Below are 25,219 nucleotides of genomic sequence, written 5' to 3'. Positions count from 1 at the left end.
ATTTCACTACCTCTTATCATTGGGAATAGTACTGTTGGATTCTATGACTCAAGTGCTTTGGTTACTGTGAATAATTTAGCTGGTCTCAGGTCCCAAAACAGAAATACAGTGGCACAGTATAGTCACAGTTTTATGTTTATTGTACTAGACAAAAAAGTATCAAATCGCCACAATGGTCCCAGCCCAACTATCATTTATAACTTTTTGCCAACTTACCCATTTTCATTTTTTGTTGTGATCTCAATTACAATTAGATTGATAGTGTGTATATTATTTCATAATAGGTACCTTGTGATAGGTTGCATGACATTTTTGATAAACAAAATTACAATCACGATATTTCATTAACATTTACTTTATTTTTATAAATTACAAGCATTTCCATGGCCATCTTTCACTACTTCAATAATTACTCCACTTATAAATTACAAGCATTTCCATGGCCATCTTTCACTACTTCAATAATTACTTCACTTATGGAGTACTGTAATATTCATCCACATCATTTCAAACTTCTAGCATCATGTACAGTTTCTCACAAAAGTGTCATTTTTTTGAGGAAATTAATAAGGTTTAAGTGATCTGAACATTGCACTGCCCTTTGTTGGTGTTTTATTGTTTGTCATCATTAGTTTAGCCATTTAGTAAAGTTGAAAATGAAATACAATTCTCTAAAAATAGTCATCATCATGCAACACCAAGAGAGCAAAGGGTGATGAGCTGTCTTAAAAATATGAAATATATGTGTGTATCGCATTGTACATTAGCTTTGCGTGTAGTGGTTTACATTGTTAGTTGATATTGGCAGTTACACTACAACCTCCTCAAGGGAGGAGGATCCTGGGGAGCACAAAAATGAGAAAACACTGCTTTCTTCTGCACAGGTGGAGACGGCGTTCCTCTCCGAGCCGAAGAAGCCGACGCCGACAGCGACGCAGCAGAACCTGCTCAACGCGGGGGCGGACTACCGCAACAAGCCGCTGCCCCCCGTGCCGCCCCACCGGACCTCCAGCCGCAGCAGCAGCGGTGCCGGCACTGCCCCCGCACCCACACCCGTCCCGGTGCCCACCCCCGTGGTGGCCGCCCCCGCCGGAGGCAGCTCGCACAGCACTGCGCGGACCATCCCCGACACGTCTCTCGTGCTGGAGGAGCGGCTGGACAGCATCCGCCGCAGCCTCACGCCCACGCAGTACTCCAGGTAGGGGGCAGGTCTCCCAGTACGTCTGTATGGATCGGCTGGACGCTTTCCACTCTGCTCTGCTGCTATAGTTAAATTCTTTTATCTTGGCGGTTCGCACATGCCCGCCCAGACGCAGGAGATTGCTGCGTTGCCAGTTGTACGTGCCAAGAGAAGCAGCGTCATAGTATAGTACAGTTCGCAAACTTACGTTTAGGGGGGAGCGCGCAGTTTATGAAGTAAAGCCACCACGGCCGCATGAACCCTTTCGCTGCTACAGAGACGTGCTCCCCGCATTCCGCGATGTGCGCGATTTTTTCATCACTGCACTGCTCGCCTGTGCAGACACACGGTGTTCCGACTGCTTTGACACACTCATTCGATTTCACAAAAACTATTTGGCCCAAAAATTTGATTTTTACACATATTCTTGACTGATACCTTCCCCGCATAAATGACCTTCGATATTGTTTTTAAATTAAGAAATTAAGCACCGAACAAGGTTTGAACTCAGACCCTTTCGCTTAGCAGCCATACACCTTAACCCATTATGGTGATGCGGTTCGTCATTTAACAGCTCTCCTGGAGGACTTTAATATATGATGCAAAATACCGACAAACACTGTTGGTATGACTGTGAATTACTTATTTCGTTGAAGTACAATAGGAAATAAACTATTACTGCTGTTCTTTATATGTGAAAAAGCGGTTAGTGAGAATGATACAAACACCTTTCCTTGCTATCACCTGAATTAGGAGGCTTATTGCTTGTTTGGTTTAATTAATTAATAGAATATGAAGCAACTGGTATAAAGAATGCTTTTTACAAACTTTCTATAAAAGAAAGTCTGCTATCAAGACATTGCTGTTGTTCAATTACTTTATTTATGAATGAACATTTCTAAAACTGAAGACACTCGTCCATGCTCGCTGCACTGCAGTCAACCTCTCTCAATGTCGTTCTCTGTTCATTGGCTGACTGTGTTTTGTGACGTCAGATGCGCAGAACGAACCTAAACTCGGCCGCCATCGTAAATGACGTGCACTTTAACATCACCCATTTTTTATGTCGCCCAGCACGCCGAGACTTTGTCTTTTGCTATGGAGCACAGATGCAATTTTCATATTACACTGCCTGACAATTGCTAAGGAACAGAGACATTGTCGGACAGGAATAATCACAGGCAATGATGGATGACATGAAATGCAGTACATATAATACAGGTGGGGTAGTATATTTATAATTAAAAATGGTACAGATGTCACCACTTGCAGAAGCGGGATAACAGACATAAATAACATTCATGTTCGACACAGGTCATGCTCCCAACATAAAAGGTTAATTAGCAAATACTCATGTTCATTTCTTGGTGATCTCTAATGCTGCAGTAGCTGTACAAGAATTTGTGAGTTATCTACCCCTCCAAAATTTGCTGCAACTTGCTGAGTTATTGACAGTTTATCTACATGTATTGTTCGTAGTGCTAAGAGAAATTTAAAGAAATTTTGGTTAACTCGATGTCCTCTTTCAAAATCACATGTTTATCGTGCAATACTGTAACACTCGTGAAAATTTTCTTCTTTACATCACCGTTAAATTCAGTGATGGAAGGGTGTTTTCTATGGTTAGTTTCCATATTGACATTGCAATGTAACAGTGCGGGCTGCTTTGAACACAAGTGTGAATGTACCATAGCCACATGGTGAAATTAGCTTCAGCCATGGCTGGGTCTATAGTTTGCATTGTCAAGTAAGATTATTTGTTGTCTGAACAATGGATATATCATCTTGCAAGGCAGTAACAGATCTTTAATCTTAAGGGGGGTGTAATGGATTTTGGTCCAAAAAATCGATTTTTCAAATATATTACTTTCTTGATCTGCACGGTTTAATCTATGTTGTGTGGGAATTTTATCATGATAGCAGCTTTAGAAATACCTTTAAATTGTTAAACTGATTAACTCGGCACTGGCAGCCACTCCCACCTTTTCCAACATTTGGGAAACTGCTTGCTTCAGCGGAATTTTTGTCAGTGTGAAGGCTATTTTCTTTCAGTATCTTTGTCTGACATCTATATCTCTGGCTGACATCTATATCTTTGCCTGAAAATTTTTTTGTATGTGGTTTATTTACATTTTGACAATACTAACAGATATTAGCAGGTGGAAGGTTGAATTCACAAACCTTTAATTGGAAGTCAAGATTTATGCATATTGGGTGGTAGAAAAACTGTGTTTGGGAAACAGAGGATGCATGGCAAGTGGTTTACCGACAAAAAAATTGATTCTCTTGAGTTATTTCATGGGAGAGCTATTAGGAACAACACAGATAATTTAGAGGCAATTACGTGTGCTGTGTGGGCAATTTTTTTCCACAAACTATCCACTGACCAAACACCAGTGCACAATCCGTGTCCGAAAGACGTTTGGTGTAAGTTCAACAGCAGAAATGAGACTTATTCACATAAATACTCATTACCACAACATATTGTGAATGCAATTAAGCCCCCATTCAGGTTTCTTGCAAACCCTGACTTCTTGAGGAAGTGTCTTCATGGAGACACACAAAACGCAAATGAAAGCCTCAATAATTTAATTTGGATTAGATGCTCAAAAGGGCATTCTGTGGACTTGAAGTACTCAAAATAGGTGTCTATGATGCAGTTTTTGTTACAATAATAGAAATAATGGCAGAACTGAAGTGCTGAAGAGAGTCGGTATAGATCCTGATGTGTTTGCAACAAAAGCATTTTACGCCATTGACGAGAGCAGGGTCAAGAAAGCTAACAGCTCAGTGTCTTACCTGCAAATACAGGTCAGGCAGATTCGAAGAGGAGAGAAGAGAAACCTGGAGGATGAGAAGTATCAGTATGGAAAATTTTAAAATTGAGCTAAGCTTGTTACATGTAGAAGTAGGAGAAGAAAATCTTTTAAACTCATTTTCTGTGTTTTACATTTTTTACTTTATTAGAAGCCTTTTCTCAAAAAGTATATGTGCTAATGCTATGAAAATTTCAGGAACTGTTTGCAATGTGTTGCTGTCTCCCTGGAACTAAAAAATACGAGATCCTTCAAGTACATTCTGATTTTTAGATGATTGTATATGAAAAAAAAGTTAATTTTGGATGTGCAAAATTAAAAACTCTGGTAATGACACATTTTGTACCATAAATTGATAACTGTAGTTCAGTGGTCCTATAACCTTCTCAGGACACTACAGTAAAATTTTCAGATTAATTGCATGATTAGGATTTCCGTTATGGCTTTTTATAAAAAAGACAATAAAAAAATTAAAAATTCAGATTTCTGGCAAAATATTAATCCTGCATATTTTATTATATTTTTCCATTAAAATACAGTTTGTTTGCTTTACACATGCAAAATTTTAGATTTGTACATTAATAAATATGGTTTTAATGATGGAATATAATAATTCCAATCCCAAAGAAAGCAGGTGTTGACAGATGTGAAAATTACTGAACTGTCAGTTTAATAAGCCATGGCTGCAAAATACTAACATGAATTCTTTACATACAAATGGAAATCTGGTAGAAGCTGACCTCAGGGAAGATCAGTTTGGATTCCATAGAAATATGGGAACACTTGAGGCAATACAGTGCACGATGAACAACGGAGTGAGCGTCCTTCGGTCGTTAATGAAAGTTTGGTACAGGAAGTGGACAATAAGGTGAGAGGAAACAGACACTTTACGATTTCCTCCTTGTGAGATGATTTCCTAATGTTTCTCATAGTGTTTTGTATGGCATTGTGACCACGCACTTGAGTTACCGAAATATGTGCACACGTTGGGTACAGATTTGCACAAAACCAAACGTTTAGACAGTGTATTGACTTTCCTTGAGCGGTACCGCAACAATGGTGATGATTTCTTAAGCCAAATTGTTATGGGTGATGAAACTTGGCTGGCCTACGTCACACCAGAATCAAAGCAACCATCCATGGAAGTTGAGCAAGGGCATCGTTTTGCTGCAAGACAATGCCCGTCCGCATGTGGCAAATCAGACCAAAGTTCTCATCACATCTTTTTCATGGGAAACTCTAGATCATCCCCGATCTTGCGCCCAGTGACTACCATCTGTTCCTGCACTTGAAGAAACACCTGGGTGGTCAGCGTCTTCGAGACGATGACGAGGTCAAAACAATGGTGATGCAGTGGTTAACAAGTCAGGCGGCAGACTTCTATGAGGAGAGTATTCAAAAACTGGTACAACACTATGACAAGTGCCTCAATATTGACAGAAATTATGTAGAAAAGTAGATTAAGGTACATACAGGCTTTCATATAAAAATAAAATTATTGAGGTATCTTAGCACGTCTTTTTTAAATTTCAAAACGGTGCTTACTTAAAAAACACACCTCATATTTGCCAGCTGTCTTTCGTTCAGTTCATGCGGAGCCCATTTTCCCACTTTCTGCAACTTTCCCATAGCTTTCAACCAAAGAGAAAGAGCTTTCTGCATCACATTCAACAGAAGGTCCTGTGGAGTTTGAGAATCATCTTCATCTAATAAGGTCTGCAATTCATTGTGTTCGAACTTTTTTTGGTGGTTTCCCACACTCGTCATTTCTCACGTCAAAATGGAATTTTTTGAACCACTGTGTTTTCCCAAGTGCATGCTCACCGAAAGCTTCGTCAAACATTTGATGGGTTCCTGCAGCAGCTCTCTTCAAATGAATACAGAAAACCAATGCTGCCCCTAAATCATAGTTCATAAACATGAAACACGAGAAGTTTACAAGTTTGAAACAAATACCAAGAATGGAACTTTGGTTACTGGATGCTGACATTTGTCATCAGCTGTTACAGTAAGCAGATGGTGCTGCAGATGCGGTCTTACAGGCCTTACACTGATGGCTAGCATCATCTGTAGGGAAATTTTGGTTTCATACTTCTATGTTGAACGGAATGGACAGTGTCTTGAAAGGAGGACATAAGATGACCATCAACAATAGCAAAATGAGGATAATGAAATGTAGTCGAGTTAACTTGGGTGATGCTGAGGGAATTAGATTAGGGAATTAGATTAGGGAATGAGAGACTTAAAGTAGTAAAGGAGTTTTGCTATTTGGGGAGCAAAAAACTGATGATGGTTGAAGTAGAGAGGATATAAAATGTAGACTGGCAATGGCAAGGAAAGCGTTTCTGAAGAAGAGAAATTTGTTAACTTCGAGTATAGATTTAAGTGTCAGGAAGTCGTTTCTGAAAGTATTTGTATGGAGTGTAGCCGTGTATGGAAGTGAAACGTGGTCGATAAGTAGTTTCGACAGGAAGAGAATAGAAGCTTTTGAAATGTGGTGCTACAGAAGAATGCTGAAGATTAGATGGGTAGATCACATAACTAATGGGGAGATACTGAATAGAATTGGGGAGAAGAGGAGTTTGTGGCACAACTTGACTAGAAGAAGGGATCGGTTGGTAGGGCATATTCTGAGGCATCAAGGGATCACAAATTTAGTATTGGAGGGAAGTGCGGAGGATAAAAATCGTAGAGGGAGACCGAGAGATGAATAGACTGAGCAGATTCAGGAGGATGTAGGTTGCAGTAGGTACTGGGAGATGAAGAAGCTTGCACAGGATGGAGTAGCATGGAGAGCTGCATCAAACCAGTCTCAGGACTGCAGACCACAACAACAACAACAACTTCTATACCTGGTACCTTTTTCGAAGGTTGAAAAAGTTTTGATAAGTTAAAATCAGTGTGACCTTACTCACTGTGGCACACTCTGTTGTCAGGCAGAACGAGCGTCACTGCCGTCGGAATGCTCACGACTCTGGTTCTGTTCTCTCTACAGGGGCGAGGTGCCCGCAGCTGCAGACTTTGCCGGCCGGCGGCAGCAGAAACGCTACCAGTCGCTGCCGCCCATGTCGTCCCTGCCGGCAACGCGCCAGCAGCTGGAGGCGATGGAGCGCGCGGCCCGCGGCTCGCCGCCTGCCTCGGAGTACCGGCCGGCGGGCAAACCGTCGGCTGCTGCGAGTCAGTCGGCGTACCGGCAGGTGAGGCCCCACGCGTACGAGTGGTACGGATGTAGCTTCTAGTGCAAATGGTAGGATTAACATTACCGACAATTACAACTACTCGTTTGAAAGATCGAGCAGCCACGTGCCAAAGTGGCACTGTTCACGAGTTCAGAAATTGTGAATGAGTTTTCAGTTTTCCACAGAAGGTGCACTTATTTCAAACTCCCTGGTAGATTCGTAGGGTTTTCCGGGTCACGGCTCAAACACATGACCTTGCCTTTCTATCGCAGTGAGTTTACCGGCTCAGGTACCCGGGCTCAACAATAAGAGAGTTGGCCATAAAAGGCAAGGTTCTGTGAACAAATGCTTGAAAGCAGCACACAATTTGGATTTGCCAGGAAGTTTTCAGCATTTGCATTTTAAACATTCTATCCTGTGAATGTACGTAACACATCAGTACTATGAAAAGCTTTTATCTTTCCTGTGTTTTTATCAACTGTGTATCTCCATATGTATATATGACAACCCAGAATTATTTGTAGGAAACTATTTTCAACGTGTATAAAACACAAGGAAAAAAAGAAAAGAATATTTCATGTTTCCCTCTGACAGTTTAAAGCTTGTTCCAAGACTCAATAGTATACAGCCAAGAAAACCCATACAAATTAAAAAGTAGAAAGTTCTACAATACAGCTTTAGTGCTCATAAAAAGGGCACTACACTTTATCTTTGTATAGGGAAACCAATATTTGCCCCGGAATCGCATTCGGGAGGATGACAGTTCAATTCTGCGTCTGGCCATCCAGGTTGAGGTTTCCTGTGATTTCCCTAAATTGCTGCAAGCAAACTGGGATGGTTCCTTTGAAAGCGCATTGCCATATTCCATACCTATCCTTGAAACCACCTGTGCTTGTTCTCTAATGACCTTGATATCAACAGGATATTAAATCCTAATCTTCCTTCCTTCCAATGGTTGCGAAAATAATTTTTAAATAATGATAGTGCTGACTTCAGAGAATAGGGTCAAAAACCAGTGCTTACAGCTGTACATCAAGATTAATTTTGGTATTTATCTGAACTACATTACTGATGTTCAAAAATATTTTAAATTACATTGTGTAGTTTGCTGTTTGGACTTGATGAGTCTGCTGCTGCTAAATGAATTATTTAAATTTGTACACTTGGTGACACAATAAAATTGAGATTTTGATCATGCTGCTTCATCATACAGCAATGATAGCTAGGGTTGTATAAACATTATATAACAATATGAGAAAAAAAATTACTACCCTCTGCCCAAGAGGCATCATGCCAGTTGTGTGTTTACACTCCCTCTCGCTTTGACAACAGCCGCAGTTCAGTGAGAAAGGGAGTTCAAAAGTTTCTTTAGGCATGTCATATCCAGCTGAATCCACTTGGTGATTGGATCATGAAGTGCTATCAAACTACAAGCATGTTCACTGTTGCATTTCATCCAATGTTACAAATTCTCTGTGAGATTAAGATTGCACAATTTAGCGAGCCAGTTGAGGTGTGACAGGATGCTGGAGCGTTCGTCTAAATGAGAATGTATGCATAAAGCCCCGTGAAAATGGCTGTCATGATGCTGGAAAATGAGTGTGGCCACAGTATACGCTAGGGCTGTTGACAAAATATCGATATTTTTCCCAAGAAATATTGATATATATCAACGATATTTTTTACACCAATATATCAATTTCGAAATGGAAATATTATGAGCTGAAATTTTTATTTTACATTATACATCTTTCACAATTTTTGATAAGTATTTGAAATTATTCTTTTGAAATTGTAGTAGACCGTAGTTTTACTTTCACTGTGTGAGGAGTGTTACAAATCTTTGAGCTTTCGTCACATCAAGTCTTTCTCTTTGATTGTGTGAAGCAAATATAGAAGGCACAAATAAGAAGTCCAATTGCACTGTTGGAGTGAGGGTGGGGGCGGGATGGGGGGTGGGCGTGAATGGAATAAGAAGATATCCAATGTGAAGAAACAGCACAGCACACCAGCTGCATTAAAAAACAAATTTTAACGTAACTGGTGTGCCATTTCTTCACATCAGCATTTTTCAAAAAAAGTTGCTGAAACTGATGAAAAAAATCTAAATGACAAGATTGGTGCCTGTGGTGGGCAAAGATGTGTGAGGGGAAATGCTGATGTAATTGGTGCTCAGTGCCACCAACAGAAACTGCAACATTTAACTTCACCATGCAATTTTTACACTACTACTGCTAGGTCACTGGTCTTTGCAGAAATGATGAAACCCACGAAGTTTTCTGGACAAACCCAATATGTGAAGGAACTGAATGATGGACCCATCGGACACCTTTAATTGTGTCACTTACATGCAGTTATCTTTGTTAACGAAGTGGTTATTGCCAAATGTGAACGTTTATCGTTTCCTTTAAATTCTTGCTCTCAGCGGGATGTACAGAATGTGTAATAATAAATCAATACTCATATGAATATAATAGAGGGAAACATTCCACGTGGGAAAAAATATCTAAAAACAAAGATTCTGTAACTTACCAAACGAAAGCGTTGGTACGTTGATAGAGACAATAACAAACACAAACACACACACAAATTTCAAGCTTTCACAACCCACGGTTGCTTCATCAGGAAAGAGGGAAGGAGAGGGAAAGACGAAGGGATGTGGGTTTTAAGGGAAAGGGTAAAGAGTCATTCCAATCCCGGGAGCGGAAAGACTTACCTTAGGGGGAAAAAGGGACAGGTATACACTCGCGCACACACACACATATCCATCCGCACATATACAGACACAAGCAGACATATTCAAAGGCAAAGATTTTGGGCAGAGATGTCAGTCGAGGCGGAAGTGCAGAGGCAAAGATGTTATTGAATGACAGGTGAGGTACGAGCGGCGGCAACTTGAAATTAGCGGAGGTTGAGGCCTGGTGGGTAACGGGAAGAGAGGATGTGTTGAAGGGCAAATCAATACTCAGATATACAGCTCTAAAACTGGCTGAATATTTACAGTGTGCAGCCAGTGTTTGTTTTAGCTGGTACAGCGATATTTTTTCCATCAAGATATCAATAATTTTTCTTGATATATTGAGGGCGATAATGATATTTTTAAAAAATTCATATATTTCATTCCTGATATTTTTAAAAATATCAGTAGTCCTAGTATACACACAATGGAGATGTTGAAAAACACTAACACTTGGTCATGAAAATGGTTGAGATAAATATCCTGATGCACAGTAACCTCAAATGAATAGCCCCATGTCACAATACAAAAACACAGCCAAAATGCCACAGAATCACATCTGGGGTGAATCACATCCTCCACACAGTATGGGTTTGACGTGTCATTGGGCCATCAATGCACTCAGCACCTCACATTGTCTGGAGGGAGAGGTGAAATTGTGACTTCCCAGATATAACTATGTGTCTTGTTCCCCCCATGAGCTGTTCCTGAGTTGTTTGGCCAACTGGAACTGCACAGCTTCATGTGCTGCTGTCAACAGTGGCCTTTTGAGAGATACCCCAGTCCAGAAGATCTTCACACACAGTTCAATTCTCAATGTTCACTCAGAAACGGCTTGTGTTGAGCCTGCATACACTGACAGCTGTCAGGCACGACATTCGTGTACTGTCCCTGTCACCGATGAGGCATGACAGTCGTGTACTGTCTCTGTCGGTCAGGATGTTGTTACAACCGATATTCTGACACTGTATCTGAGAATACACTAAAATTTTCTATGCTCACGGGCCCTCTTACCCAACTGCTTAAATTTCATTTATTTATTTATTTATTTGCTACTCTATGTGTATGTTGAGATCACCGAAGTTAGGCGCTGTCGGGTGTGGTCGGCACTTGGATGGGTGACCATCCGGGCCGCCATGCGCTGTTGCCATTTTTCGGGGTGCACTCAGCCTCGTGATGCCAATTGAGGAGCTACTCGACCGAATAGTAGCGGCTTCGGTCAAGAATACCATCATAACGACCGGGAGAGCGGTGTGCTGACCCCACACCCCTCCTATCTGCATCCTCTACTGAGGATGACACGGCGGTCGGATGGTTCCGGTAGGCCACTCGTGGCCTGAAGACGTAGTGAGTGCTATGTGTATGTGAAGGCCAATGTGGATGTTATTTTCCCAAATGTATTTCTGGGAATTTCACAGAATCCGGTTCCTCAAGCTCCTGCTTTTTGTGGGTAACTTGAAAGTGACCTAGTTTTGACTGGTAAGTTTTCAATTGTAGTTGTGACTATGCTTTGTTGAACTGTAATCCATTTGTGTTGAACTAGTGCTCTAGATATTCTGGGAGAATGCGGTGTATTCGACCACTTTCATTAAGTGAGAAATGTGTCATCCAAATAAAAGAGAATTTATGGGTAACTCATTGATATAAAATAAAAACAGGACTGGCTCTAAAACTGAACCTTGTGGAATGCCCTGAAAAAATATTTTCTGCAGTCTTAGAAATAATTCTCTGAAACTTACATTTTGCTTTATTTCTGTTAAAAACAGTGTGAAATGTTTCAAAACAATACTCTTGAATACATATCTTTTTAATTTACTAAGAAGTAGGCAGCAGGTGACAAAATCTAATGTGGTTGTAAGCTCACAGAAGATTTTGTTGCCCTCTCAGTACACGACTGTTGTTTTGCCTTGTTTTATTTCTTACAAAACTGTTTATCTGTGAAAAATCTGACCACCCCTACGATGAAGTACCTATCACTTAGTGTTGCTATCATTACCTGTTAGCAACCTCGCTGTATGGACATGTCTCTTCAGCTTTTTCACAACTCTGCCCATCCCCGTGTGTGTGGACCCTGACATCATGTACACTGTGAGTCGCTGTAGATCTGGAAGTTCCCCTACCTATCCGCGTGGTTCACTGAATGTGCTCACTGTGTTTCTGTCACTTCCTCGACCCCCACCACGGTGTGTGGACACAGCTGCCGAAGGAGGCTCCAGGAAGCCCACAGGAAAACTGGGAAGTGGAGCGGCAGCTCACCGTCGAGGACGCGCAGCCGAAGGTGACCCGCCGCCCGCCCTCCGGGAGGATCCTGCCGCTGCAGCTGGTGAGGCCGCTGTCCTCCACAGTAGAGGTACGGACTGGCGCGGCACTCTGCGGTGTTCCGTCCTGTCCTGTCGGAGTGCACCCCGTACTCTCGTGTCGTTCGGTGGCCTGTCCCGTGTCAGACAAATCTCGTGTCCCTGTCTTACCCGTCTGTAGTATTCACATTTAAGAATAAAACTGCAAAATTCCTGATGTTCTGTTGTGTTTTATGTATCTCAGAAGTGAAATAAGAAGTCAGTTACAGACAACAGCTGTTACGAGTTGTGGCATTGAGTAAGGTTCGTATTCCATTGCCGGTGGCCGATTAGAGCCGAGCCCACAGCCGGAGGTTGTACATAAGCCCACCTGTTGTGCTGATGCCCGAGGGTCTCTCCGTGATTTTTACTGCTGTTGTTATCTGCTACCTGTGACGGTCTCTCACTGCAGCGACAGAATCTGAGATGTGTGTACCTCGAGGCTTTCTTATTAATTATAAAATTTATTATGGTATTGTGTTTGTTAGCTTGTATGGTCCTGTGAATGAGTGGTTGTGGTAGCCCTTCTCCACAGCCAGAACCTGGGAGGGGGGGAGGGGAGGGGTGCAAATTTTATTCTGTGGTTGGTCTCACCCTCACACAGTGCCACATCACATTATTCTAAAGTAACGCTATATGCAGTGACTCTTATGGACTCTATAGAATGAGATGCCTGTTCCACACTGGAAACTACGAGGGTCACTCCAAAAGAAATGCACACTATTTTTGTAAAAATACAGTTTTCATTCTGCACGTGTGAAAGTTTTACAGTGTGAAGATACATCCTTCCCACTTCTTCTCAAACTTAATTCCAGCTGTTCCCGTGAGTGGCGCCATCACAGCACGTCTTCAACATGGCTGCTACACTTGATGTTCGACAGAAGCAACGTCCCGTCACAGAATTCCTGTGCTGTGAAAAGGAGACAGTGGGAAACATCCACAAGAGGTTGAAAAAGCTGTATAGAGATGCTGCTGTCGATCGCAGTACAGTTAGTCGGTAGGCAAGCAGGTTACGTTATGAAAGCGGGCACGGCAATATTGAGGATTGTCCTCGAAGTGGCAAGCGTCGTACTGCACACACTCCAGACAATGTGCAGAGAGTTAACGAATTGGTGACTGCTGACAGACGCATCACAGTGATCGAATTGTCACACTATGCTGGGATAGGGGAAGGAAGCGTTTGCAGAATACTGAAAAAAGGTTTGTGCCAGGTGTGTTCCCAGGATGTTGACAGTGGCTCACAAAGAAACAAGAAAAACAGTATGCAGAGAACTTTTGGAACAGTACGAGAATGGTGGAGTCGAATTTCTTGGAAGAATTGTGACAGGTGATGAAACGTGGCTCCCTCATTTTGCACCAGAGATGAAGAGGCAATCGATAGAGTGGTATCGTGCAAATTCACCCAAGGAAAAAAAAAATTCAAAACCACACCTTCTGCTGGAAACGTTATGGCTACGGTGTTTTTCAATTCCGAAGGACTCTTGCTTGTGGACATTGTGCCAAGTGGAACCACCATAAATTCTGATGCATATGTGACGACACTGAAGAAACTTCGAGCTCGACTGAGTTGTGTTTGACCACATCGGCAAAAGCAGGAGGTTTTGCTGTTGCACGACAATGCACGGCCACATGTCAGTCAAAAAACCATTGAAGTGATTGCAAAACTCGGATGGACAACACTGAAACACCTGCCTTATTGTCCTGACCTGGCTCCCTGTGACTATCATTTCTTTGGAGAACTGAAAGCCTCTCTCCGTGGAACAAGGTTTGAAGATGATGACTCCCTTGTGCACACTGCCAAACAGTGGCTGCAACAGGTTGGTCTAGAATTTTACCATGCGGGTATATAGACGCTCGTTCCAAGATGGGGCAAGGCAGTTGAGAGGGGTGGAAATTATGTGGAGAAATGAAAATATTGTTCCTAATGGATGTATCTACACACTGTAAAACTTTCAAACATCTAGAATAAAAGATGGATTTAAAAATAAATAGTGTGCATTTCTTTTGGCCTCGTAGTACTGTGTAATCTCAGTACGTGAACATAATCATCCTGTGTCACACATGACACAAGTGTCAGCAGACCAGGTAGTGCCTGTGCTACAGCAGTCACGAGACTTTTCTCAAGTGCAATGGTGGTTACATCTAGGTAGTCATCGTACATATGTTATGTGTGAAGTTGCAGGAATGCAAGTGTCATAATGCATGCTATGACAGCAAATTTTGTGGTATGCTCCAGTTGTGACGTCTGTGTGTCTCTACATGTGGATACAGTAACATTAGGCTCCCATGACGATTGCTACTGATGATGTTACTTCCCAGCGGGTTGTTTGGGGGAGGAGACCAGACAGCGACGTCATCGGTCTCATCGGATTAGGGAAGGACGGGGGCTGTGCCCTTTAAAAGGAACCATCCCGGCATTTGCCTGGAGTGATTTAGGAAAATCGCAGAAAACCTAAATCTGGATGGCTGAACGCGGGATTGAACTGTCGTCCTCCCGAATGAAAGTCCAGTGTGCTAGCCACTGCACCACCTCGCTCGATGTGAGTTGTCGATAGTCTCATCCACCTGCCACGGGTTAGGGAGTGGAGTGTGTAAGATTTGCAGACGACATGGTTGTGATGGCAGTGACTGCAAGAGAGATGGAACAAATGTTAGATGGTCTAAACACAAAATTAGAAGAATATGGAATGAAGATTAACAAGAAGAAAACGAAAAAGCATGGTAATTGGAGGAAAGGGGAGAAAATGCCATTTGAAAATAGGGGGAGAAGAAATAGAGCAAGTGAATAACTTCAATTACTTGGCAAGTGTAATAATGGATGATATGTACCGCTCAACAGAAATTAGGAAAAGAATTGCAATGGGAAAAGAAGGATTTGAGAGGAAACAGAAATTACTTTGTGGACCACTAAACAAAGATCTGAGGAAAAGACTTGCGAAACGTTACATATGGAGTGTTGTGCTGTATGGTGCAGAGACCTGGACATTGATGAAGAAAGATGAAAGAAGATTGGAGCCACTAGAGATGTGGATATGGAGAAGAATGGAAAAGGTGAAATGGGAAGACTGAGTAAGGAATGAAGAAGTATTAAGAAGAGTTGGAGAAGAAAGAAACATGCTGAAAGTCATCAGAAAGAGAAAACGGAACTGGATTGGACATTGTTTGAGGAGGGACTGTTTATTGAAGGAGGGAATAGAAGGAATGTGGAGGGAAAAAGGGGAAGAGGAAAAAGAAGATATCAAATGCTGGACAATATCAAAGGAGAAAAAAATGGCTCTGAGCACTATGGGACTTAACTTCCGAGATCATCAGTCCCCTAGAATGTAGAACTACTTAAACCTGACTAACCTAAGGACATCACACACATCCATGCCCGAGGCAGGATTCGAACCTGCGACCGTAGTGGTCGCGCGGTTCCAGACTGTGGCGCCTAGAACCACTCGTCCACTCTGGCCGGCTATCAAAGGAGGCAAATATTCAGAAATGAAAAGACTGGCTATGGACAGACAAAAGTGGAAGAGGCTTAACCCATGACAAGACCTGTCGTAAGGCAGACTACCATACTACTACTACTACTACTACTACTACCTGCCTCTTGTCAGTGTCTGTGTGCCATTGGCTGCTAGTTGTCATTCCTGCTGTAGACCCATCATGCTGCTGACAACAGACTCTGTGTGTGTGTGTGTGTGTGTGTGTGTGTGTGTGTGTGTGTGAGGGATAATTGTTATTTGTGATGATGTGCCATTCATGTCTGCTGCCAGAATTGAGCCCTGCTGAGGAATACTGCCTGACATTTTGACAGGTCCCTGCGAACCCCTCGGCCGGTATCTACCAGAATGTCCAGCAGACCAACAGGGCGAGGCAGCAGGCCAGCTACCCAGAGGTCTACTACCACGGCAAGCAGGTGAGTTTTCTGCTTTACCTCTCCTTCCATTACCAGTCCTGTGACTGCTTCGATGTGTCCTGCAACGACTACGTTTACTGTATGGAATGTTTTTGGTGATTTCCCTGAATTGCTTCAGGCAAATGCCAGTATGGCTCCTCAGAAAGGGCATAGCCGACCTCTTTCCCTATCCTTCCCTAACCCGATGGGGTCGATGACCTCACTATTTGGTACCCTCTGCCAATTCAACCGACCGACCTGTGGGGGGCTCTTCATCTGGAAGGAGAGCTTCCATCAAACATCCTCAGTTACACAGCCTGACCATAAAAAAATAAGCACCCACAATGGGAGGAGGAAAAAGAATTGAACTTTATGGATTGAGAGGGAATGTGATGTTATTTCCGTGATTAAAATTCTGACAAGGGGAGGCCACAACGTTTGGTACGTGGATTTACTGCAAACTTCGTACAATTGTAGTTCTCCACGAGGACAACAAAATGTGTAAGCCGTAGCATGTACTTCTCGAGCGTTATTGAGAAAATCGCTAGATAATTTTGCTCGTCGAATATATATCTGTGCGTGTCCATTTTAACCGTGAAGTGGCTGCAGCCGAGTGGTGCCGGTACGGTAGCTCAGCGTGTTCGGTCAGAGTGTTAGCTTCCCTTTATAATAAAAAAACTGAGCGAACAGATCGTGAACAAACTGAACGGGTGTCATCGGACGTCCGCCCTGAACAAACTCGACGAACAGTATACAACAATTTTTCTTTAAAAAAAAAAGGTGGTTGGCGTTCGATCCGGTGGAGCGGTGGATCGAGTTCCGTTCGTCAGTTTTTTTTATTTCAACAGTCATTTTCTTTACTATTTATATTACAATATCATGGTAAAAATACGTGTAATCACATGAAATTTTATTAAAGTTACAATGTTATTTGGCAGTCTACTAATTTTTATTATCACAAATAATGTAATAATCATAAGTATCGACTAGTAAATGACCAAATGCATAAAGTCATACTGAAAATGTGTGCTTGTCTGTGATTTGAGAAATCCCTTATACCTGGAAGTAGCCCGAAACGACGTGTTACCTCCAAGTTTTGACCGGCACAGACGGCTTTCGAAACATGTACAATTAATCGTCACTTTCGACATTACGAGTACAAGTTGCAGGACGGTATGTTTCGTAAAAACGTGGGAAATGTAAAGTTATATGGCACTGCATACGCAAGGTCTTTTGATGTTTTCTGTGGTAAAACAAACCTTTTTAACATTTTCAGAAACCTCTCTTTCAGACGATAGTTTGGAAGCAAACCGTGCATAACGCAGTATTTCCTTAAAAATCGGCGCTTATAATTGGTTATGCAGTATCGAGTGTATTTTAATAGGGTCTTCCGAGAAGCAGTTTCTCATTCTCTTTCGATTAAATATGAACCGTTTTGAAGACACGGACAAGCATACATTTTCAGTATCATTTTATGCGTTTGGTCGTTTACTAGTCGATAGATAAGAATATTATATTATTTGTGATAATAAAAATTAGTAGACTGCCAAATAACATTGTAAATTTTAATAAAAGTTACACATATTTTCCCATTGTATCAATTGTGGGTATAAATAGTAAAGAAAATGTGTTGAAAATAAAAAAAACTGACGAACGGAACTTGATCCTTCTATATCTGTTGGCTCAGAATTCTCTCTTTTTCCTGTGCTAGTTGGCCTTTATTGTCCTCCATCCTTCATACATCGTGTGTTGTTTTGCTTCCAAGGTAGCAGTTTCCTTCAATATGTCTGCTACATCCTCTACAACTCTGATGATAAATTTACCATAAATATATTTTCTGACACTCCTAATCCCTTTTGTCTTACCGAACTAGGTGGCGCAGTGGTTAGACACTGGACACTGGATACTGGACTCGCATTCGGGAGGACGACGGTTCAATCCCGCGTCCGGCCATCCCGGTTTAGGTTTTCTGTGATTTCCCTAAATTGCCCCAGGCAAATGCCGGGATGGTTACTTTGAAAGGGCACGGCCAACTTCCTTCCCCGTCCTTCCCTAATCCGATGAGACCGATGACCTCGCTGTCTGGTCACCTTCCCCAAACAACCCGACCCTTTTGTCTTTCTGTGTTTTTTTTATTCTCAATGCATAATTTGTGCTTACTTGACTGTTCATTCCCTTCAACAGGTCCTGTCTATCTCCCTCATTTTCATTAAGGATAGCAAAGTCATAGAAAATCCTGTTATCAGTACGTTTTTATTTTTGTCTCACTTCTGAACCGTTCTTTTATATACGTCTTCGCTTCTTTTATGCCACTGGCCTTGCCACAGTGGTAACACTGGTTCCCATCACATCACTGAAGTTAAGAGCTGTCGTGCTTGGCTAGCACTCGGATGGGTCACGTCCGGGTCTGCCGAGTGCTGTCGCCAATTGAGGAGTTGGTTGATTGAGAAGTAGAGGCTCTGGTCACAAAAACTGACAGCAGTCTGGAGAGTGGTGTGCCGACCACATGCCCCTCCGTAGCCGCATCTGGTGACTGCCTAATAGCTGAGGATGACACGGCCGCTGGTCAGTACCATCGCACCTTCGAGGCTTGTCCGGACAGTGTTTGTTTTGCGTCTTTTAAGTATAGGCTGAAAAGTTGTACCAAACACTTTTGAATGTGAATATTTCTCTTTTGCTCTTCAATTTTTCTTATTTCTTCTTTATCCCTGCACATATTTCATATACTCACCTTTCTCTGAAGCATATACTAATTTTTCTGAGGATTTAAAACACATTGCACAACTTCAAAGGCGTTTTGTAAGTTAACAGATCTGTCCTTCATAACATTTCTTTTTCACAGAACTGCATTTCAATTTTAACATCTCCAGTTTCGTTCATGTCTAACAGTCAGCTTTAAATCAGTGTGCAGTGTAGTGGTCTTAACCTTATGTAGAACTATGTGTTGCTATCCTACATTACTTTTAATGTCTTTTATTCTTAGTTTCGTGGTATTATGTGTTTGTTGGAACCTTGCAACTATAGAACCAGTAACCTTGTTTTCAAAAATGCCTTCTGCTGACACTTAGACTCATATTTTTCAATCAGGTTTTATCCAGAATACTTCAGGAAAATACTAAATAGGACACTGTAATATATTTATAACATTTTGAGTAGTCTTTTTTCCATACGCTGCTAAACTTAGAGTTAAGTTCACTTTATGATAATAGGGTAACCAACACATGATCAACTGTGTATTTAATGAGAATGCCAGTGAAAACATTTTTGAAAATCTCTCTTACACTTTCATACAGCCTATAGTTACTTGTTACAATGGAAGCAGCTCGTCTGCTACTTCATTCAATGTTTAGTGTTCACCAAACTCTGGAATAGTACTCCATAATTCGTTTCCCTAGCATCATGTATGTGGTTTCCCTTACAGAAGCACTGCTTTTCCCAGAACCATTGCAACAAATGCAAGGCTTCAGTTTGCCTTCGGTACACATCTCTGTCCCACGTTATGTCGCTTCTTCTCCGGGTACGAACGGAATGTGATGCTTTCCAGAAATTCACCACTAATCTTGTAATTGAATACTATTAGTGTCTTTCCCTTTGCTGTTGCCATTCTATTGCACCTATTCACATTTCACGTGAGGCGCTATTCATTACACATAGTGGTCTTTCTGACTGTAGCAGGCGTTTATCCTCTTACCAGCCCATCTCATCTCGTACCGGTTTACGTTTTGTGTCGTACTCCATCCTCGGTCATCAGCGGTTCTCACTCTTACAATTTATTGTGATTGTTTAAGAATCCAGAAGAGAGCAATGAGGATTATTACTGGGAGCTAACCCAGAGACTCCTGCAAACCCATCTTCAGAAAGTTGGAAATCCTTACACTGCCTTGCCTCTACATTCTTGAGACTCTAAAATTTTTCAGAAACCACTTACTGCCAACTGACCCCAGAGTCGTAAAAAATAATGAAATATGTGAATACAACACCAGGAAAAATGCAAACCTGCATGTTATACATACAAACACTCAACTGTGTAAAAAGGGAGCTTTCCACACGGGCCTCCAACTGTTCAACAATCTTCCCACTCATATTAAGTCCATTGAAGACAGCATAAAATTTAGCAAAGCCGTGAAGTCATATTTGTTGTGTCACTGTTTTTACTCTGTAAATGAATACTTAGACAGTAACCTTGCTGTTTGTGTTAAATTGAAAACATTGAGCAATATAATACATTAGGATACTATAGGCCTATGTTAATATATGTTAACACTGTTAAATGATATTTTCCGACATCTGCAACACACTGTATACCATCACATCACACGGAATAAATAAATAAATGAAAATAAAATTTCGACGTGTCCCACAAGCACGACACCCAGTCGGACACGGAGGCCCTCCGGCAGAACCGGCCACCCACGCAGCGCGGCCGCGGCGGGAGCGTCGCGTCGGACGGTGCCGACACGGTGCAGTCGTCGCGCAGTGTGGACGCCAGCTCGCCGTCGTCATCGTCGACGGCGACGGTGGTCTCCTCGGCACAGCAGCAGCGGCAGAGGCCCGGGGACGCGGTGGACGCGGCGGACGTGTCGCCTGGGGCGGCTGAAGTACAGAGGGTGATGCAAGCCAGACCACCTATGGTGAGTTCTCTCTCTGTCTGCATCTACACGGTTACTCTGCAACTCACATTTAAATGCTTGGCAGAGGGTTCATCGAACCACAATCGTACTATCTCTCTACCATTCCACTCCCAAACAGAGTGCGGGAAAAACTAACACGTAAACCTTTCTGTTCGAGCTCTGACTTCTCTTATTTTATTTTGATGATCATTCCTACCTATGTAGGTTGGGCTCAACAAAATATTTTCACATTCGGAAGAGAAAGTTTCATCAAAGACTGGCAGATTACTGAAAATAGAAAGAAAGCCTCCAAATGGAAAGAAAGCAGCATCTTATATTGATCTACTTCTTCTTCTTCTTCTTCTTCTTCTTCTTCTTCTGTGTTTTCATCTTCTGTGGTCTTGGGGCTCTCATGTCGGAGATCTGTCAGTTGTCGTATCCATCCTCGTGGATGCGAGATGTGGCAGGGACGGTAAGTGGAAGGCTGTCGATATTCCTCTCCACCATCGCAGCCTCGTGCAGCTCCACCACTGAGCACAACACAGGGCCAGCCAGGTCTGAACTCTGAGGTATAAACACCTGTATGCTGCAGCAGAAACTTCATTCCACCCCCACCACCTGATTGTGGCGGAAGGGCCATCCATCAAATACTGTGGACCTTACACAGGGTGTATACACGGACAAGGAAAAAAAAAAATTCTCGGATTTTTCCTGGTTGGAAATACACTTTCTTCCGGGTGAAAATACACTTTTCCGTGTTAAGTGACAGTATACTTCTCCTCGGCACTGTAAAACTTATCAATCCTTTGATGGTTTATGGTTTTATACGACAACGTAGAATTTCCCGGCACTTTAGAAAATGAAACTTGTAGTGGGACTTTGAATTTTGCCACACGCTACACTCATTCCCTCAGACATAAATTATACTGTCGCAATGGTATAAGCCCTCGACGGCAGAGAAAATACTAAAATTGTAACTCTTTTTTTTTTTCTTTTTCTATCCGTCTATTGTCTCTCGAGAGCGGAAGCTTAATGCAGACATGATCTGATGAAGACATATTGTGGAAGTTGTTATGACATTTGGAGGAGGGAAGCAATGTAAAATAAATTGTATTTAATATCAAGACGGTTTTGTATACATTAGAAAATCCTGGACAATGAAACTTATTGCAAGATTTCGGAGCAGACTTTTCATGCAGAAATGAAGTAGGAGATTTTTGAAGACCTGGATGCCGAAAGAAAGAAGACAAGTTAACATGGTAAAGAATGAACTCTTATCTACGCTATTTCCCCCTGTTAGTCACATTTGTTATTCTCCATCTTTTTTCAAATAATTTTTGTAGTGGAAATTGGTTTGACTTTTGCTCAGAAACGCCACAAGGACCACCCCAACAATAGCTTTTCCGAATCACGAAGTCCAATAAGTTTTCTGTAATACGAAGTCCGATTTGCATTTCTCTCTTTCCCTTTTTTCACGGTCATTAATGATTTTAAAAAAGCCCATTTTTAAAATCGTTAATGACCGTGAAAAAAGGGAAAGAAATAAATGCAACCACTACAAACTCAGGGGGAAAAAACACGTTTTGGAAAGATCTTTGATGTGCAGCAACATGTACGCTGCATATTTTCGTGTTAAGGTATAAATTCGAATTCCACCAAACATTGCACCTTACTTTCCGAAGCATTAAAATTGAGATTGCGACGCGCTTTTGTAAGCCAGTTACAGCTTATGTCACGCGATCTCGCCAGAGCTGATGACAGTATTTGACACGTGACGTAGTCCGCCCATAGCAAGACCACTCTTAAGTAGCGTGAACACACAAATAAGAAAAATTAATGGCTTAAATTAAAATACATATTGTTGCTACAAGAAAAGCAAAGCTTACACATATAATACTGGTCTTGAAGATTAATAAGCTGCAAGAGAAGCTAAGCTTCCACATATAATGTTGATCTTTTTTGCGCATCATACATCACATAAATGTGCCAGTAAAATTTTTAAGAACGACATAAATGTGTCATCTTCTGGGCTCGAAATTCTTCACGTGGTCGTCCCCAAAGAGTTGATTTTTAAATGAGATCCAAACGCTCTGTGATTTAAGAAATTTGTCGTACATTCTGTCACATAGTTTACTTTGAAAGTAACTCGCAATATTTTCCCGCGACCTCTTAGAAATATGTTCATTTCAGCAATTGCCAGAGAGCGCCAGATAACAGGCATCACTGCACTCGGGCAGCTACGATGACGCAGGAAGCCCGCATGTTCGTACGTGTGAAACATTAAAAGATCTTGCATTAAAATGAATCTAATGTAAACAGCTGTCACGTCACGCTCATTGGAGGCAATTTGTTGTTAAGAAGCTCTGCACAGTCTTCCTAAAGCCTTTGACGCACTTTGCTGTTGGCAGGCACTTGTATGATCACTGTGTTTTGTTTTATATGGCGCATTTCCTTTGCGACTTAAGTTTTATTTTCGTTTTTCTTTCTCTCGTTCATGTTTCGTTGCTGCAGTATTATTCTGCAGGAGCGGGATGCAGTAATATTTTTTGTTAGAGTATTGGTTCTTACCAGTCAAAATCACCAAAATTGAACTGAAAACTGAAACAGTGAAAAATTCCCGGAATTAAAAAAAATTCTCGGGTTTTTCCCGGTTTTCTCCCGGATGAAAAAATTCCTAGATTTTTCCCGGATCTCCTGGTTGTCCCGGGTCGTATACACCCTGTTACACGATCAGATCTGGCAGTACGCCCAAGAACTGTGGAAGCAACTTAAAGGTGCTTCACAGTGACACCACGATGTTTACGTTCTGGCAGCTAATGGCAGACTCGTTGCATCTCTGTGTCGTACGTCTACTTATAGACATACAAGATTAGAAATCAATATTGGTTACTGCATTTTCATTAGTGTCATAGAAGATAGCAAAATTAAGGGACATGAAAATTATAATAAGCAAAAGAGAGAATTTATTTAACTATGAACTGTATTATAAGAAAATGGCAAAATTATAGGTACTCTTTTATGAAAATTACTTATACTTTCACAAGCATTCCGAGAGCCTGCCAAAATCTTCTAGAAAGTGATATTTTCCAAATAGAATAATTAACAAACTAATAAGTTAGTGTAGTGTTAGTAAGCATTTTTGGAATCAGAAAAATGTAGGCTACAAAAATATGAAAGTGAATTTAGCAAATAATTACTATCTAAGATTTAATCATTCTGGGACAGAGAACTTTGACTACTAACTTTTGAAACAGGAAATTTTTGGAAAAAGAGGAGAATGAATGTTTAAAAATCAACTATATCAGCTTAGGAACAAACAGCTATTTAAAATTTTTTGGACCTCTGTTATAGGAAAAACAGTGATCTTTATATTATTACAACTTAATTCACTACACACAGTCATGATTGCATTTAAGATGTTTATTTTTATTTTTAGATGAGCTGTTTCAGTCTTTTAAGAGATCATCCTCATTTCGTACATTTCTTGATGCCCATAGGAAGCATTGGCATGTAGCACAGATGGACCTGCTTCACGGCAAGTGTTCAAGCAATGTAATATCCGAAGATGATCTTGTTGAAGATCAAAACCGGTCTCTAAAAATATTTTTATAATTATTTGTATTAAACAACTTAAATGCAATCAGAACTGTGTGTATTGACAAAAGTTATAAATAACTATTAGCTCACTAAAAATTCCAGATCCACATGGTCTTTAGCGATCAGAACTCATTAATATATATTAACTAAATTATTTCCAGATTAACTAGCTATAAGATTATCATTAGTTATTGAGAAACTACACAGTGAATGATAAAATATGTGTGAATTTGTGCTTGAGTAAGAAATTACTCACTCTCATAATTATTGTACATGAAAATGTTCATTTTGCAAAAATCAAACAATGGAAAATCCAGGACGGAATGTAATAATATGAGAGAAGGGAAGTTGCTACTCACCATATAACGGAAATGCTGAGTTGCGCCGGCCGCGGTGGTCTAGTGGTTCTAGGCGCGCAGTCCGGAACCGCGGGACTGCTACGGTCGCAGGTTCGAATCCTGCCTCGGGCATGGATGTGTGTGATGTCCTTAGGTTAGTAAGGTATAAGTAGTTCTAAGTTCTAGGGGACTGATGACCACTGATGTTAAGTCCCACAGTGCTCAGAGCCATTTGGACCATTTTTGCTGAGTTGCGATAGGCACAACAAAATATTCACACAATTATAGCTTTTGGCCATTAAGGCCTTTGTCAGCAGCAGACACACACACACACACACACACACACACGCACACGCACACGCACACGCACACGCAGCGCAACTTGCACACACGTCAGCAGTCTCAGAGAGCTGAAACCACATTGTGAACAGCAGCACCAGTGAATGATGGGAGTGGCGACTGAGTGGAGGTAAGGAAGACGCTGGGGCCAGAGGGGGAGGGATAGTGGTGGGAGTGGTGGGCAGTGAAGTGTTGCAGTTTAGA

General features: G+C 41.6%; 1 protein-coding gene across 1 annotated transcript in view; it reads left to right on the top strand.

The window, feature by feature from the left end:
* LOC124553492 (protein PRRC2A-like) overlaps window positions 1–25,219 on the top strand; it is a 1,723,518-nt gene that overhangs the window by 92,055 nt on the left and 1,606,244 nt on the right. Inside the window, exons 10-14 of the mRNA XM_047127347.1 lie at window positions 885–1,198; window positions 6,992–7,193; window positions 12,110–12,262; window positions 16,051–16,152; window positions 20,496–20,762. Of these exons, the coding sequence (XP_046983303.1) occupies window positions 885–1,198; window positions 6,992–7,193; window positions 12,110–12,262; window positions 16,051–16,152; window positions 20,496–20,762 (1,038 nt within the window). The remainder of the gene's footprint in view (window positions 1–884; window positions 1,199–6,991; window positions 7,194–12,109; window positions 12,263–16,050; window positions 16,153–20,495; window positions 20,763–25,219) is intronic.

This window comes from Schistocerca americana, chromosome 11 (genome assembly GCF_021461395.2).
Source record: "Schistocerca americana isolate TAMUIC-IGC-003095 chromosome 11, iqSchAmer2.1, whole genome shotgun sequence".
Classification (NCBI taxonomy): domain Eukaryota; kingdom Metazoa; phylum Arthropoda; class Insecta; order Orthoptera; family Acrididae; genus Schistocerca; species Schistocerca americana.
The sequence above is the reverse complement of the archived record's forward strand: the minus strand, read 5'-3'. Positions and strand labels throughout refer to the sequence as shown.